The sequence below is a fragment of the Ranitomeya imitator genome, chromosome 1 (genome assembly GCF_032444005.1).
Source record: "Ranitomeya imitator isolate aRanImi1 chromosome 1, aRanImi1.pri, whole genome shotgun sequence".
Taxonomy (NCBI): domain Eukaryota; kingdom Metazoa; phylum Chordata; class Amphibia; order Anura; family Dendrobatidae; genus Ranitomeya; species Ranitomeya imitator.
In genome coordinates, this window is record NC_091282.1 from 218,256,109 (window position 1) to 218,272,360 (window position 16,252).

At 39.5% G+C, this 16,252-nt stretch overlaps 1 protein-coding gene across 1 annotated transcript in view; it reads right to left on the minus strand.

The window, feature by feature from the left end:
• Window positions 1-246: 246 nt before the first annotated feature.
• Window positions 247-16,252, minus strand: part of FBN2 (fibrillin 2) — a 403,326-nt gene continuing 387,320 nt past the window's right edge. The window contains exons 60-65 of the mRNA XM_069753996.1: window positions 13,213-13,329; window positions 11,376-11,504; window positions 11,088-11,207; window positions 10,390-10,618; window positions 6,664-6,835; window positions 247-2,863 (exon numbers count right to left, since the gene is read on the minus strand). Of these exons, the coding sequence (XP_069610097.1) occupies window positions 2,492-2,863; window positions 6,664-6,835; window positions 10,390-10,618; window positions 11,088-11,207; window positions 11,376-11,504; window positions 13,213-13,329 (1,139 nt within the window). The 3' untranslated portion in view covers window positions 247-2,491. The remainder of the gene's footprint in view (window positions 2,864-6,663; window positions 6,836-10,389; window positions 10,619-11,087; window positions 11,208-11,375; window positions 11,505-13,212; window positions 13,330-16,252) is intronic.

The following is a 16,252-nucleotide window of genomic DNA, read 5'->3' on the forward strand; positions in this document are numbered from 1 at the left end:
CACTCTAGAGAGATCTCAGTCTAGTTGCACTCTAGAGAGATCTCAGTTTAGTTGCACTCTAGAGAGATCTGTTTAGTTGCACTCTAGAGAGATCTCAGTCTAGTTGCACTCTAGAGAGATCTCAGTCTAGTTGCACTCCACAGAGATTGTAGTTTAGTTGAACTCTAGAGAGATCTCAGTTTTGTAACTATGATTTTGTATTGTGTTCCAACACAAACAAACTTTTAGATAAAAAAAAGCAGGACATAACCCAAAATATGTTTATTGTAAGAAAACAGTTGTCAACCAGATACACACTGAATGGACAATAAAAGGTATCAAATGCTTTACATATCCGAGCTTGTCAAACACTGATTTAGTTGTCAGTAAAATACTGCTTCGATAATTTTTTTTCTATACAGATGTAGGGTATAATGTATCTATTTGAGAAATAATTAATTTTAATTGGCAATATTATTTTGTGTTTTACCATTTCTCGGCTCAGTTGTCTAAGGAAAACAATATTTGTACACTCTTTAAAGTAAAGTTCTTTACAACGTCTGAAATGCAATGATAATTGTTTAATGACCTATTCCCATGATATATTGGAAAAATCAATCATATAGAGTTTAACTAGATTCTGACTTAATTTCTTGTCTGCTGGTAATTTTGGCCAATGTCATCTGGTTATAAACTACAATCATCATACAGCTGCAATGCCTACAGTAAATAGATAATAGAGCACCATGTTGTACAGAACATTGTGAGGCATCTGGAGAATTACAGTACATATGTGAATGAAATGTCAGAAAAAGTTATGATGAAGCTTTCATTTTACTATAGCAGATGAAGGATACACTATAAATGTAACACATGTTCAGTGCTGGCCCAAGGATGGTGGAAGCCCCATGAGAAAGAATTTTGTGGAGGCCCCTTGCATCTTGGTGCCATTTCACAATGACCTCTAATTTAAATTAACTCAAGTCGTATCCCCATAAGAGATCCTCTAAATATGGACAGCCTTAAGTATGACATTCTGCCTTCCTGGAGTCATTGATAAAATGTCAGCAGTTCATAAGATAATGTCCATGATGTTGAAACTGCTTAAAGCATCGGAGAAGTAATGTGTGTAGAAGGAGAAGACTGAGTGGTCGAGGCAACTATGTTGTATTGGCTCTTGTTCATTGCCTTTGTTGCAATGTGATCCTGCATATGTTAGAAAGCTAGTGTGGAAAAGATCCAGTGCTTGATGGTTTTCACTAGACTTCAAACATCTATTAAGTATTCAAAATGGCTGAAAACAGCCTAATTGCTGTTATGCAGCATCACAAGTAAAAATGAAGCAGAGTAGTTCATAACTGTGTGGAAAATGGCTCAACTATGACAAAGTAGATGAAAAAAACAACAAAGGCTCCAAACTTGTTTAAATTAATTTTCACTACGTATCCCATATATTACTGCAGCAAATAAATATACATTAACATTCCACTATGGACAATAGCAAAATATCCCAAAAAGTTGCAGACGATTACCAGAATATTGAACACATGCTACTGAAGTCTTTCTTTGTTTCAATAGGTTGGTTAAGACTCTGTTCACACTACAGTCCTTCATCATTCTGTTAATTTCTCATTTTTTAATATCAAAAATCACATATTCTACAATCAATGACATCTATTTAAGATTTATTGGGATCTATTAGAAAACAGATCGGTTATAGATGTCAGTCTTCTCATAAAAACAGATTATAGTGTGAAGAGAGCCTAAAATGTATCCGAAAAACCAGAGGATCCAATGCCCTGGTATTTCTTTGTATCCAGGAAGCATTTTTATCCATAATGCATATTTGTAAGATTCTTTTCCAGATCCCTGAGTTAAGTTTTACTGCATCACTCAGAGAGTTGGTTATAGTTACTAAAATTAGGATGTACCCTTTGTTTAACAAAAAATAAAAAATAAAATGTCGGCATATACTGCTTGATCCAAGTTTTAGTGCCCCCAAAATGATGCCCTGGTTTACAACGTTCAATGCAACCAATGTGTCCACTCTTTTTTTCCCACAATAATATTTGTTGAAGATAATTTAAAAATGTTGAATTGAAACCAACTTAGCTTTTAAGAAAAATACGTTTTTTGGAAAAATTTTACTTTATACATTTTTAATTAGATTTTAACCCAAATTCTAATTAATATGAAAGATATTTGTAGATCTTTGTGTTCAAGCTGTACTGATGGGTCAAAGATTTTTGAATTTGAGCCAATGTAAAATTTTGAGGCTATATTCCCATTAATATAACCGTAGGTGACATGTCTTATAATAATGAAAAGTAAAACATTGTCATTTCTATATGGATACGTCCTGAAAAAATCATTGTGCAAGTGCAGTACAAAATGTGGTCCATTAAGAATGATCACTGACTCCTTAAAGTTTTCAAAAAGAGAACATGCTCAGATAGATAAATAAAGAGGTGGACGAAATAAAACTGGCTGGAATTTGCATTGGTGTCTAAGGTTAAGAGATATCAATTTGTAGTCTCATCTTGAGAGTCTCCCCAAGTTCTCCTAAGAGGTAGTTTTCATCATGTTTTTCTTCCAGTTTGGTAAAGTCACTTTTCTTGTATAGGGGAATGCTGGTTATGTCCAGTGTGTAAATTCCTGGTAATATGTTCTTCTGGGCTGTGTGGAGGTAACTGAGTCCATCTTTCTGGTTAATGCGGAAAACTGAGTCATTGCCGTTCGAGATAACATAGCGCACATGATTATTGAGAGGCTGAATTGCTGGCACAATTTCCAGTATGTGTTTCTTCTTGTTCAGTTCTGAGATATTTAACGATATCTTAAGTAGCTCTTCCATATCTAGACTCCTCAGACTAATATCTTCATTCTGTTTAAAGCAAAACCCAAAAATAAAACTCAGGTTAGAAAGGCTCATACATGCATGAATAATCTGTATCTATTGATTTACATGATTGTATTTGCAATAATATATGATATTGTTACTACGCTAACCTTTTGTAGCCCTAATCTTTTGAAATGTGTAAAACTCTATTTGGAGCAGAATCACTATATAAATATGATAAAAGCAGAGATGTGAATAATTTGTACACCCAATGCTCATTACATGGGTAATGGGAATGTACAATATAGTCTCTAGGAGACATCTATGTATTTACTATGCAAGATACCAAGGGTTTGTGAGTCAAGCTCTGTTACAATTCCTTGTCAGAGCTAGGATTTGCTGCATGGCTAACAGTGGGAGAGGAGTTCATATGAGAAGGAGAGTTGGAGGTGTTATCTGTGATTGTTGTTTAGTTTGCATTCCCTGTCCTTCTCTATTTTGGTTTATTTCCCTACCTTCACATCCAGATGCATTCCTCTGTTATATGTGAATGAATATTTTGTATGCCTGGAGCTTTCTGTTAACCCTTGTTTGTGTTGCCTTGTTTCTTGGGTTGGTGTACAACGGTGCACAGTAGCACCCCTCTTCCCTGGGTGGGGGAAGAGAAGAGATGCAGGGCTATCTCAGAGAGATAAGGCAAGGGTGGAGGTCCCAGCATCTTCACCTTCAGAGGTATCCCAGGGAGTAGAGTGACCTAGGGCACCCCCTGGTTTTAGAGACAGGGAAACAATCCCTGGTCCCCGGTCACCCGACAGCTGTGTCATGACAACCAAATTTTGAAACTTCAAAAGTAGTTGTTCAACAAATGGAATGCATTGCCATAGTAAAATTGTATGCATCGGAAAGGAAATCAATTACCTATTCTTAAGATAGGTCATCAATATCAGATCAGCAGGGCAGGGTCAGTTTTAGACAAAGTGGGGCCCTAGGCAGAGGTTTAAAGAAGGGACCTAAATACTACCATATTGCACTATCACACTCGAACATTTAGGTAACATTTACATGCACTGAGCTCAGATAGCAAACAAGTGTGATTAACAAAAATTGAAATTATTTGGCACTTGTTTCTTGGCCTCTTTATACAGGTTGACAAACAACAAAAAACAATGTCGGGCACAGAATGATCACTAATAGATCAATCTGTCGCCCTACAGTATCATGTCATCAGCATCATATCTACAGTTTACACCAGGTGATGTACTGGTGAGAATAGCGATTTTTGTTACACTGTAATCAATCCAATCATCTGTTGAAAAAACAGCATTTTTTGCTCAGTTTATAGGCCATTGCCAACATGATTACACCTATGATCTCTTGTCTGTGCATCCAGGATTTATAAATGGAAGCTACATACTCAGTATGTGACATAAACACTGTATTATACACACATGTTTATACACATAGAGCACACACTTGTATACACTGAGCACATACACACATACATATTTATACACAAAGCACATACATATAAACACACACATGCACAGAGCACATGCATATAGACATATGTGTATACACAGAGCACATTCATACAGACACATGTATACACAGAGCACATTCATACAGACACATGCATACAAAGAGCACATACATAGACACATATATACCTACCAGTAGACCATACATTCTAATGTCTTCACTAATTTATTCCACCAGGAGCCGGTACATATTGATGTCACTAATATGTACCACTAGGAGTCCTGAAGCAGTTTCCACATCAGAAGCTATACTGATAACTATTCCATTGGGACTCAAAATTCAAGTTCCCTTTCAGTATATCTTTGGGATGTGGGAGGAAAGTGGAGTATCTAATCAAACAAAAATGTAGCAGATATTATCCGCAGGGCACACATATATTGGGCTAAAGCAAAGGAAATGGATCCGGCACACCGACAAGGAAAAAAAATATCAAAAACTTTATTCCAGCATGCCATGTTAAAAACACAGGAAACACCCTGCCGAAATAGATTTTTTGATATTTTTTATATGGGTTGGTGTGCCGGATCCATTTCCTTTGCTTCTTTCCACGCCTGTGCGCACCAGCGGGTAGAGCACCCACCTGTTTGTCTAATTGGACTCAGCCTCATTTGGTTTTCAGTCTGGACTATGTTGACAGCTCCCTAACCTCCCTCTCCTACATATATTGGGCTGCTACCTTTATCCATATTGCGCCATTCATGCACAGACCCTTTTTTATAGTAATCTGTCTGATGAAGTTCTCAGTGACGGACCGAAACGTTACGAATACTGGATTGTAATAAAAACTACATTTCTTTTCTACATTTTATGAGTACCGGATTCTATTTCCTGCAGATATTTTCCGAGGGGGTATTTAAAACCAGGACCCAAGTGGTGAAATGTAACGGTATGTTCACATGTTTTCTTTCATGTGGATTTGGAGTGGGAACACTTAAAAAAGCCCCAAAAAGTGCTCAGAAAACACTCAAATGAATCTTCCTATTAATTCCTATATGAGACTTGTTCATATTTTCAGTCTTTTTAGTATTTTACGTAACAATATTCAGGTTTCCAAAAACTCCAGGTGGTTAAACGTGGTGAGTGGGTACTTTTTCAGGATATTTTCCACTTTACAAAAGAATTAAAGGCGAAGCAAAAGAAAAAAATGCCTGAACCACACCTAAGCAGCATCTTTTGTAACATATTGTGAATATTTTCACCTAAAAAGACCTATTGCATTTTAGTCATCTCTAAATGCAACAATAAAATGCTCAAAATTATGCCCTACAAAAACCGTTATTTTGATTGACCCTTTTGTGAAACATTGACACATATGAACAATATATATCAGATAAATCTGATTCTTTCTCCTTTTGAACTGTTCAATCATTCTCAAAATTCTCAATTCACTGGTAATATACGCCTTCAGTCAATACAAACTTTTCTAATACTGAGAGGGAAGATGGCAGATAGTGCTCATAAAGTTCTATGGAGAACTGTAATATTTCATATCAGGAGAACTTGCAGCAGAAGGTCTATTTCTGCTTCCAGCTTCTCCCCTGCCCTCTCCATAGACTTTTAAAAGCAGCAAATGTCATCTCCTATCTCTACATTGGGAAAATCTATCTTCACTCAAGATTTTTTTTCAGATTTTATCTATGAATTGAAAGATCAATCCACGGGAGAAAGAAGCAGATTTATCTGACAAAATATGTTGCAAAGTTGCTTAGTTTCAAGTGTACTATTAATTTCCGAAATAAAAATTTATGCTGCAGTTACTGTTTCAGACACCCCCAGAAAAGGAGCAAAAGCATGCTCTAGGAAAGGAAAATTGCTGACATTTCGTAAAGCATTTTCCATGTGAAAGCCTTGTCGATTTCATTTGCCTGAAAACATTGCTGTGTGGACATACCCTAATAGTGCTAACCACTGAGCCACCCTTCTATATCTAAGCTCATGCCAAAGCCAACCTAAACCACCACCACAGCTGCCATTTTCACATATTGTGTGTCACAATGACACCTTATTTGAATGTAAATTTGCATAGTAAAAGAAAACTTATTTATTAAACTTTTTGTGCACAGTGTTCCTGATAAAATTAGAAAAGAAAAAACAAACATTTATATAAAAAGTATTTTTTGTTATAAAAAAAATGCTGCAAAAATGATTTAGATAGCAAAATCATTTTGTATAGTATGTAATAAAAAGTTAAGGACTGTTTAATAGGACTTTTAGGACTTAAACTCGTTTTTTGCAGAGTGAAATTGACTAATGTATAAAACGCACCATAACAAATGACATATGTGATAATAATCATTTGCTCTTACAATTACAGAATCTGTGTCATTCGAACTTCTTTTTGCCCTTCCATTTTTCTTTGGATAACCGTTTACTTTACATTCATAGCATGTTTCTGGAGACAGAGCATTTTCCTCAGTTTCCTCTCTGGCAGCAGGTAAATACTGTCCTCTGTTAAACGCCAAGCCAGATACACAGTGGCTACAACAAAACAAATCATGATTACTTTGCCATAAGTCAGAACGTGAGTCATCACCCTCTTCCATTCATATGTCCACAGAAATTCTGTATGTCAGTTTTTGAACGTTCTCTCCTATTTTGTACTGTTAATAGCAATTACGACTAATTATTGTAAGCTGGGTGTTTATGGGTAAAGTTCCGCCTATAACTTGCTATGTCATCAATCAGCGCTTACTTGAAGGCCCTTCAACATGAGCCAATGGAAACTGTTTGGCACGGATGATTGTAGATATCACTGCTCACTCCTGATACAGTCTGCATATTATGATGTGACGATTTTAGCGCCTGCATAAATAGACCCATCAGCTGAAAAACAAATGTTTTGAATCCTGACAGTGCGCAAACTGCGCTCTGTAAGGATTGTCCATTACCGTCTCCGGAAGCAGACGATCATAGAAGTATGCGATTTGCATACATGTGGTCACATGCTGACTAGACATGCAGAACCTCGCTCAATACACGTGAATTGAGTGAAGCTTGGCCCATGTAGTTGGAATGTGGCCAGAAGTATACAAATATACAAATCACATACTTGCGGTCGCACAACCTCTCGGTGCCGGAGAATCCTGCACAGTGCACATTGAGCTCGCTGTTAGGACTCATAGGTCAGCAGTCACATATCCACAAGCCTTGACAACCCCTTTAAAGGGACTCTGTCACCTGAATTTGGCGGGACTGGTTTTGGGTCATATGGGCGGAGTTTTCGGGTGTTTGATTCACCCTTTCCTTACCCGCTGGCTGCATGCTGGCTGCAATATTGGATTGAAGTTAATTCTCTGTCCTCCATAGTACACGCCTGCGCAAGGCAATCTTGCCTTGTGCAGTCGTGTACTATGGAGGACAGAGAATGAACTTCAATCCAATATTGCAGCCAGCATGCAGCCAGCGGGTAAGGAAAGGGTGAATCAAACACCCAAAAACTCCGCCCATATGACCCAAAACCAGTCCCGCCAAATTCAGGTGACAGGTTCCCTTTAAGGTTATTGGGATGGAAAATGACCATTATTCTACAATGAATATTAATAATAATAATAATAATTATAATAATTATTATTATTATAATAATTACATACATAAAAAAATCATTGTAAGGCATTTGACTTTTTCCTTCATTGGGACTACATTTTTGTAGATCATTTGATATATAGGTATAACTGCTGTATAAGAAACTAAAGCACTGAGTACAGAGCACTGGATAGAATTTTATCTTTAGTTATTATACCTGGGATTCATTGATGGGAATTACAAAATGTAAGTAGTAATGGGTAGGGTTGAGCGACTTTTCTTTTTATAGGATCGGGTCGGATTTCACGAAACCCAACTTTTTCAAAAGTCGGGTCAAGTGAAATCGGCCGATCCTATAGAAAAGTCGGGGTCGGGGTCGGCCGAAACACGAAACCCAATGCAGTGCATTGGGTTTCTAATGGTTCCCAGGGTCTGAAGGAGAGGAAACTCTCCTTCAGGCCCTGGGATCCATATTTAAGTGTAAAATAAAGAATCAAAATAAAAAATATTGATATACTTACCCTCGGACGCGCCCTGGTTCTCACCGGCAGCCTTCCTTCCTAAAAATGAGCGCCTGAAGGACCTTCGATGACGTCGCGGCTTGTGATTGGTCGCGTGAGCGGTCACATGGGCGTCACGCGACCAATCACAAGCCGCGACGTCATGTAAGGTCCTTCAAGCGCTGATTCTTAGGAAGGAAGGCTGCGGGTTAGAACCAGGGCGCGTCCGAGGGTGAGTATATACCTATTAGGAATATACTCACCCTCGGACGTGCCCTCGGATGCTTCCTTCCTAAGAATTAGCGCCTGAAGGACCTTAGATGACGTCACGGCTTGTGATTGGTCGCGTGACCACCCATGTGACCGCTCACGTGACCAATCACAAGCCGCGATGTCATCGAAGGCCCTTCAGGCGCTCAATCTTAGGAAGGAAGGCTGCCGCTGAGAACCAGGGCGCGTCCGAGGGTGAGTATATCAATATTTTTTTTTTTATTCTTTATTTTACACTTAAATATGAATTCCGATACCGATTCCCGATATCTTAAACATATCGGAACTCAGTATCGGAATTCCGATTCCAGATCAGAAGATCGCCGACCTCATGGCCGACCCCACACAGGGGTCGGGTCGGGTTTCATGAAACCCGACTTTGCCAAAAGTCGGCGACTTTTGAATCTGGCCGACCCATTTTGCTCAACCCTAGTAATGGGCGAACCCCTGGATGTTCGGGTCTGGCCGAACAGTTAAAAAATGATTGTATTGGGTACCAGAACAGTATGCCAACCCAACCCCAAACTTGGTCCCATTCAGATGTTTGTCACATGTTCATCTGCTTGATAGCGTGGCAAACAGTGCCTCTGATTGGCCTGCTGCTGTTAATAACAGCGAGAGCTTGCACGACTGATGGGAGTATTCATCAGCCGATACCTACGCTATAATTTTGATAACCAGCATGGCACAACTGACAGCTATAGACAACTTTTTTAAAATTATTTAAATAAATAATAAAAAAAAAACGGAGTGGGGTCCTCCCACTTTTGACAGCCAGCCAAGCTAAAGCAGACAGCTAGGGGATGGTATTGTCAGGCTGGTAAGCAGCCAGGAAAATTGCCCCCTGCCTAAAAATTGCAGCCTGCTGCCTCCCCAGAAAAGGCACATTTATTAGAGGGTTTGTCCAGCTCTTCCCACTTGCCCTGTGGCGGGGACAAGTGGGGATCATATTTGAGGGGTTGATGTCACCTTTGTATTTTCAGGTGACAACAAGCCCTGCAGTTAGTCATGGGGAGGCGTCTATAAGATGCCTTTCCATTACTAACCCCATAGTCATATGGTCAGTAAAAAACACCCATAATAAAGTCTTTTATTTGAAATAAAAATACACACCATTTTAGGTATTTACTTAAAAATAACAAACACAGCTATACTCACTTTACGCCAATGCCTCTATGACCGGAGTTAAACATTCTTACCCACGGTCACAGCTGCTGGCGCTCTTCCCTGCTGTAATGATTTTACCGCTGATCAGAGCTGCCAGTTTTTCCCAAGCTGTCATGCAGATGACAGTGTGGGAAACACCCAATGTTCGTGGTGCCGAATCCGAACAGTACCACAGACTTCCTGGAGAAGTCAGTGTTCGGGGTCCGTGTCTAAACAGGAGGTGCTCAGTATGGACCCCAAACTTTACTGTTCTGGTTCTCCCAACACTAAATGCAAGCAAATATTGTACACAATTCATTAATCTTTCTTTACAAGATACCAGGGAACTCTTCTAAGGTTTCTGTTAGTCCCACAGAATATGAATAGGGAAGCAGTGCATAAACTCAGTCTTCATTCTATTCAATTTCCTTCACATTGTGGTTATGGGGTGATGAAAAAACAAGGCTTGAAAAGCCCATTCTAGTGACTAGTAGGCATCCAGCAGTGGCTCCCCTAACGACCATACATCACATACCCTATTTACATTCATATCATCAATTATAAAGCATTATAAAAATTATGAGCAGCGTTTACCCTTGACCAACTCTGTAGTATCCAGGGGGACATCCACAGACATAGCCTCCATCTGTGTTGGAACAGCCATAGTTACAGGGATTGGTTGATGAACACTCATTCACATCATTGCAAGAAGTTGAAAACTGGTCAAATGAGAATCCTGGTGGACAAGCGCATTTGTAGCTGCCTAATGTATTGTAACATGAAGCGGAGCCGCATGTGTTTGGTGCGGAGCATTCATTCTCATCTAGGGGAGAAAATATATGACACATTCATTAACATTAAAAATGATATGACTAGCCAAATGTAAATTACATTTTTCTGTCCATTTTTCATTATAGTCATGATTTTACTGTTAGGGTGCTTTCACATTGTGTTTTGTCACACGCTAGTTGGGCCCGTTGAGGCTTATATCTGAATCCCCTAGCAATATGGAATTTGGGCATATGCGCCAATAGTGCCATAGACTATAATGGTGCAGCCAGAGCGAACATGCTCTCTGATGTGCATCATTTTTGGGCGTATGCGCCTACTGGAGATGGACATTCAGACGTAGCAGAAAGCTGCTTATAGGATGTCCTGAGCAGTTATTCTCTTGATTACTCAGTTTCTTTAACTGAATAGAAAAAAAAAAGGATACGAGCCTTAAAAGAGTAAAATACAATGACACCCCCCGTTTACCCTATTAAAAAGATTTGAGTTAGTAAGATTCTTACCAACACACTGGTTCCATTGGTGATGCTGAACGAAGCCTTGTGGACAGCTACATCGGTACCCACCAGCTATATTCTGACAACCATGTTGGCATCTGTGATTTCCATCACACTCATCAACATCTGCAGAAATGCAGGAAATTATAAGGTTACTGTTTGTAAGTTTCTCACTCCCTTCCTTATATCTGCTTGTATAGTACAATACATATACTGTAAATGGGATTTTTATAGATGAGATAGTAACTATAAACATATATAAGTAAAGAATATAACCATCCAAGCAATTCCTACCATCACAATTGAAACCGGTTGAATCCAAGCTAAATCCTCTTTGGCATTCACATGTGAAGCTTCCTGGGGTATTCTGGCAAACTCCTTTAGAACCACATAAGTTAGATTGTGAACCACATTCATTGTTATCTGTAAAATAAATTGTGAAATGAATGATTGCTGGAATATATGGCTGATGGGATAATGGCACTGTTGTATGTTATTGGGTAGACCAGTACAGTAGAGTGCAGTGCTCTGCCCGATAAAAATCATGTTGGGCAGATACAATGGTGGCGTGTTAAGAACCAAAAAGCATTGGGTGACATCATGGTTTAGACAACGTAAATTTTTCAGGATGTCGGAACTCTAGAAAGTTGTCAACTCTTATGCAGTCCCTGGCTAGAGGCTCATTACTGCATGCCATATATAACACCTGAGATGAGATGTTAACAGGACCATGAGGCTAGTGTGAGTAGATATTAATGAGGTAACCCGCAGTAGACTTGTCCATTCCATAAGCTTATTAATGTATACAGATGAAAAAAAAAAGTCTGGTAACGACATGGAAATTGTGGCATAGATATGTCAACTCATTGAAAGGCATGGCTAATGTGTGCATTACATGAATACCTCATTCTGTGCAATGCTTCATTTTTTCATAACAGATGTCCTCCCTCTCCTCTTTCAACTGTGTAGCCAGAGGTGAACATACGATTTGTGGGACCTGTGCGATTGCATTACTCAACTTCATGATGTCCAGAGTCTTAAACTTTCCCCATTTCTAAAAAATATTATGCAAATAGCAGTTTCAGAAGAAAGAGGACTTTATCTCTGGCACCAACTACTGGATGTAGAAATTCTAAAAGTCAATATCGACCATTTAACGAGCCTTGCTACATGACTTAGAATAAGAAGCCAAACTTAAAACTCCATTTGCAGATGTGTTTTGGGGGTTTTGCTCCTCCTCAGTGCAAAGCAGGAAATCTAATTTGGCACTGAGGAGGGGCAACACCCTGAAACACATGTCTGCAAATAGAGCTTTTGGTTTGGCTTCTTAAGTCATGTGGCAACGGTCGTTAAAGAGTCAATATTGACTTTTCAGAGGGCTACATCTAATAGGTCTCACCATAGATAAATTCCTCTTAGTTTTGAAGAGGCTATTTACATTTTTAAGATCCAGAGGAACATTGCATGGCCTTTAGTCTCCTTATGGTGGCTTGGCAGTCTCCACAAGGAGAAATATTTTCTCTTAGACCCCCCATAAAAATATTACCGATGACAGAATGAACTCAAAATTATCCATTTTCTGGCCAGTTTAACTTCACTGGCAATTTTTATTTATGACCCTCAGAATATTTTAAAATAGACTGCTGCAGAGCGGGCGATGGATCGAGATGAATCTTATGTTAAAAAGTTTTAGTATATCTGTCTTAAATAAACATTTTTGGACTAGTCTGGGAGAATCCCTTTAAAGGATTTTGTTTAAGGAAAGAAGATGAATTTATAGTGACAAGGAGTGAGAAAGCTTTTAAAATACCTTGTCCTGTATGTAGACGTTCTGACCTGACTGACTAATATGAATATTAATCAAGTAGTGACTTCACTGGTTCCAAAACAATCAATTGGCAACTTACAAGGTCAGACAAGAAAATGGAAACAGATTTTTGTATATTTTAGGGCCAAACTGATTTTACAGTGCAAAAAGAAATAAACTCATGAAATTAAACACGCCAGAGGACAATGGCGGCATATGACATAATGACAAGTTAAAATAAAGATCTCTCTTTAATGTTGATAGAGAACATGGCTGTTTTGTGTGTGCAGATGTTCAGTGTTGTACTCCTCAGTAAGTTCTCACCGATGCACGCTGTGTGATGTTGGGTAAAGCCCGGAGGACATTTACAACTGAAACTTCCAATGTTGTTGACACAAAGGAACTGGCAATTGTGCTGCTTGGTTAGACATTCGTCAAGATCTAAAATAAATTAAAAAAAAGTCTTGATTAAACAGTTTCCTTCATTAGGCAGGTGCACTTCTGTTCAAGTCCTGAAATATAGCAGATGTTTTACTTTTACACATCTGAACTTTCTTAGTATTTCCTTTAGGTTTTTTTTTACAATGTATCTAGACACGTTTGTGGAGTGCAATAATAGATTGAATAGTAGTCAAGAAATTATTGATGTTATTTCCATTCTCTATGTCTATGCTGGTAGGAAATTCAACTCCTTGATTTACCATTGACATTAACCATTGTAGAAATCCACTGGGGTCATGTACTCTCTGATATTCCCATGCACATGAGAGAAGCTTCAGTACTACGGTGTGCCACTGTATGGCACCATGTAACAGAATTATAATTCCATAGATACAATACTAACAGGTGAGAGAATCTACATAGAATGGCATATCACGGAATATGGCACAACATGACATAAGGAAAAACTTCTGTATGAAATTAAAGGCATAAGGAAAAACAGTATGTGCCTAGAGACTTCTGTTGGTAGTATGTTATATGTGGCCATGTGCTCCATTCAGAGGCATAGAGAGGGGATCAGCACAGGGGGCAAAACATCTCAGTTGTCCTCTAACAAGGTAACCCTGATTGTAACTACGGTGGCAGACCCTAATAGTGGGTATAGGGTAACCTCACAGATGCCCACACCGTCCATGAACCATGATACTAAAGTCATGAGGTGCCACCATATCAGTGAACATGGACACCAGTGCAAATCAACCAAGCTTACCCATAAATCAGGATGACTCCCTCAGGTTCCACAAGCGGCCCCCTCCCTCCCAGGGGGCCGCTTGTGGAACCTGAGGGAGTCATCCTGATTTATGGGTAAGCTTGGTTGATTTGCACTGGTGTCCATGTTCACTGATATGGTGGCACCTCATGACTTTAGTATCATTGACACTTGTACTGAGGTCTTTGAAATTATGAAATGACTCTATGAGTCGGCAATGTGATATGGTGACCTGTTTTGCTGGACCCTGGATGTAACATATTTTACTCCCTCCTATTCCCCAAGCATATCACTAGTTTCCTCCACACCTCATCTTTTGGCTATGTGCCTGCTCTGTATTTGTATATTATGATATAATGTGTTATTTATTGGTTTAAATAAAATTTGTATGATTTTATGATCATGTTTTTGGGGATTTTGTTGCTCCGTTCTCTTGTGTTGTGGTGTGTGTTTTGGAGTTTCCTGAATTGTCCTGAGGATTTGGACCTTAATACTGGGGGAGTTATACGAGTGTACTCCCGGCCACAATTATATTATCAGTTTTTTGAATTTTATGTCAAAACAAAAACCAACATGAATATTACTGCCATATGGTGGCTGTTTATTGATAGATTCGAGCCCTGTCAACGATATAAGAGATTACAGTATAGTTATAGGTTCACGGGTATGTAAGAAGTTGCAGACTGTCACACTGCATCTAGCTTAAACAATCTTAAACCTTTCGACTCTTTGACCCAGTGGCAACCTTTCTCCAGCTCTAATTTACACACCTGGACTCGGCTGTTTATAGACTCCCAGCCTGCTGCTTGGAATCGCCGGTGATACTTCCATTTCCCCCTGAGGAGGCTTAGAGCTATAGCAGTTGGATAGCTTCTTCTTTGGTGTTTGGAGGACATCTGTTTTACCTCTCTGAGTCTGCTCAAGATAAGCGTTCCCCTTGTTTGTCTATCCCAGCTGTCTTTAGTGGTAGTGGGGTTTGACTAGTATATATCCCGTCCTCTAAGCAGGACTTATTGCCAGGGTGAGGCAGGGATTAGATTCCTGCTCAGCGATAGGTGCAGAACCTATATAGGGATGTTTAGGGCAGGCAGGGTGATGTTTGATCGGCCCAGGGTTGGGTTCCCTACCTCTTGTCCTTTCATGTTGCACTTAGTCTTTCCTATACTGAGTGTGACATTATCAAATTAGAGCTGGAGAAAGGTTACCAAACACAGAGACCTTCTGCAGCTAGATGTAGTGCGACTGCCTGCAGCTTCTGACACACCCATGACATATAGATAGCGTCTTACAGCTGATGTCCTTTTTTAAGGAGTTCTTCATTTTTCCCATCTTTTTCAGTGGGCCGAGGACATCAAAGTCCCAGGACAAAAGAATTATGTCACCATGCCAGTGCTCTGATGTCCTGTGCGTGTGCCAACACTTAACCAGTATGGTCTCCGTCTAGCTCAGGAAAACCATGACTTCCTGCATTATCACACAGCTGTATATGCCAATACAGTTATAAGTGGTGGTAGCCCAATGTGGGCCCTACTGATTGAGGGGCTGGGTCAACGGCACTCTCTGCCCCCCCCCCACCGGTAGCAATGCTACTAGCTCACTTTTCCAGTCTTTTCCTTCTGGCCCAGGATGTCAGAGTCCCGGTGCAATGCAATGATATCATAGTGCCGGTACTCTGATGTTCTGTGTGTGTGCCAATGCATTGACCAGTGTGATCTACAAGTCTAGTTCAGGAAATTCATGTCTTCCTGCACTACCACACAGCTGTGTATACCAATACAGTTATATGTGGCAGTAGCTCAAGGTGGGCCCTTCTGAGTGAGGGGCCCAGGTCAATCACACTCTCTGCCCCCCAGTAGCTAAGCTACTGCCTCCATTCAATAATGAGGAGAAATGGGGGCTAGGGAGAACCTTTCCAGGGATCGTTGAGGATCAGTGATAAATGTCTTTTAAATTATAAAAACATTTATGTAGACTTATAAAATTACATAGAATTAATTTTATTAAAAAGGTAGGTCCACAATGGTTAATAAAACAAAGCATGGAAAGTCCAGAGCAGAAAACAGTAGCAGACCAAAGGATAATACCTTTATAAATCTTATTCACATTCTGCTGATTTTTTCCTCACTGAACATGTCCAGTGGTGTGAAAATAAAT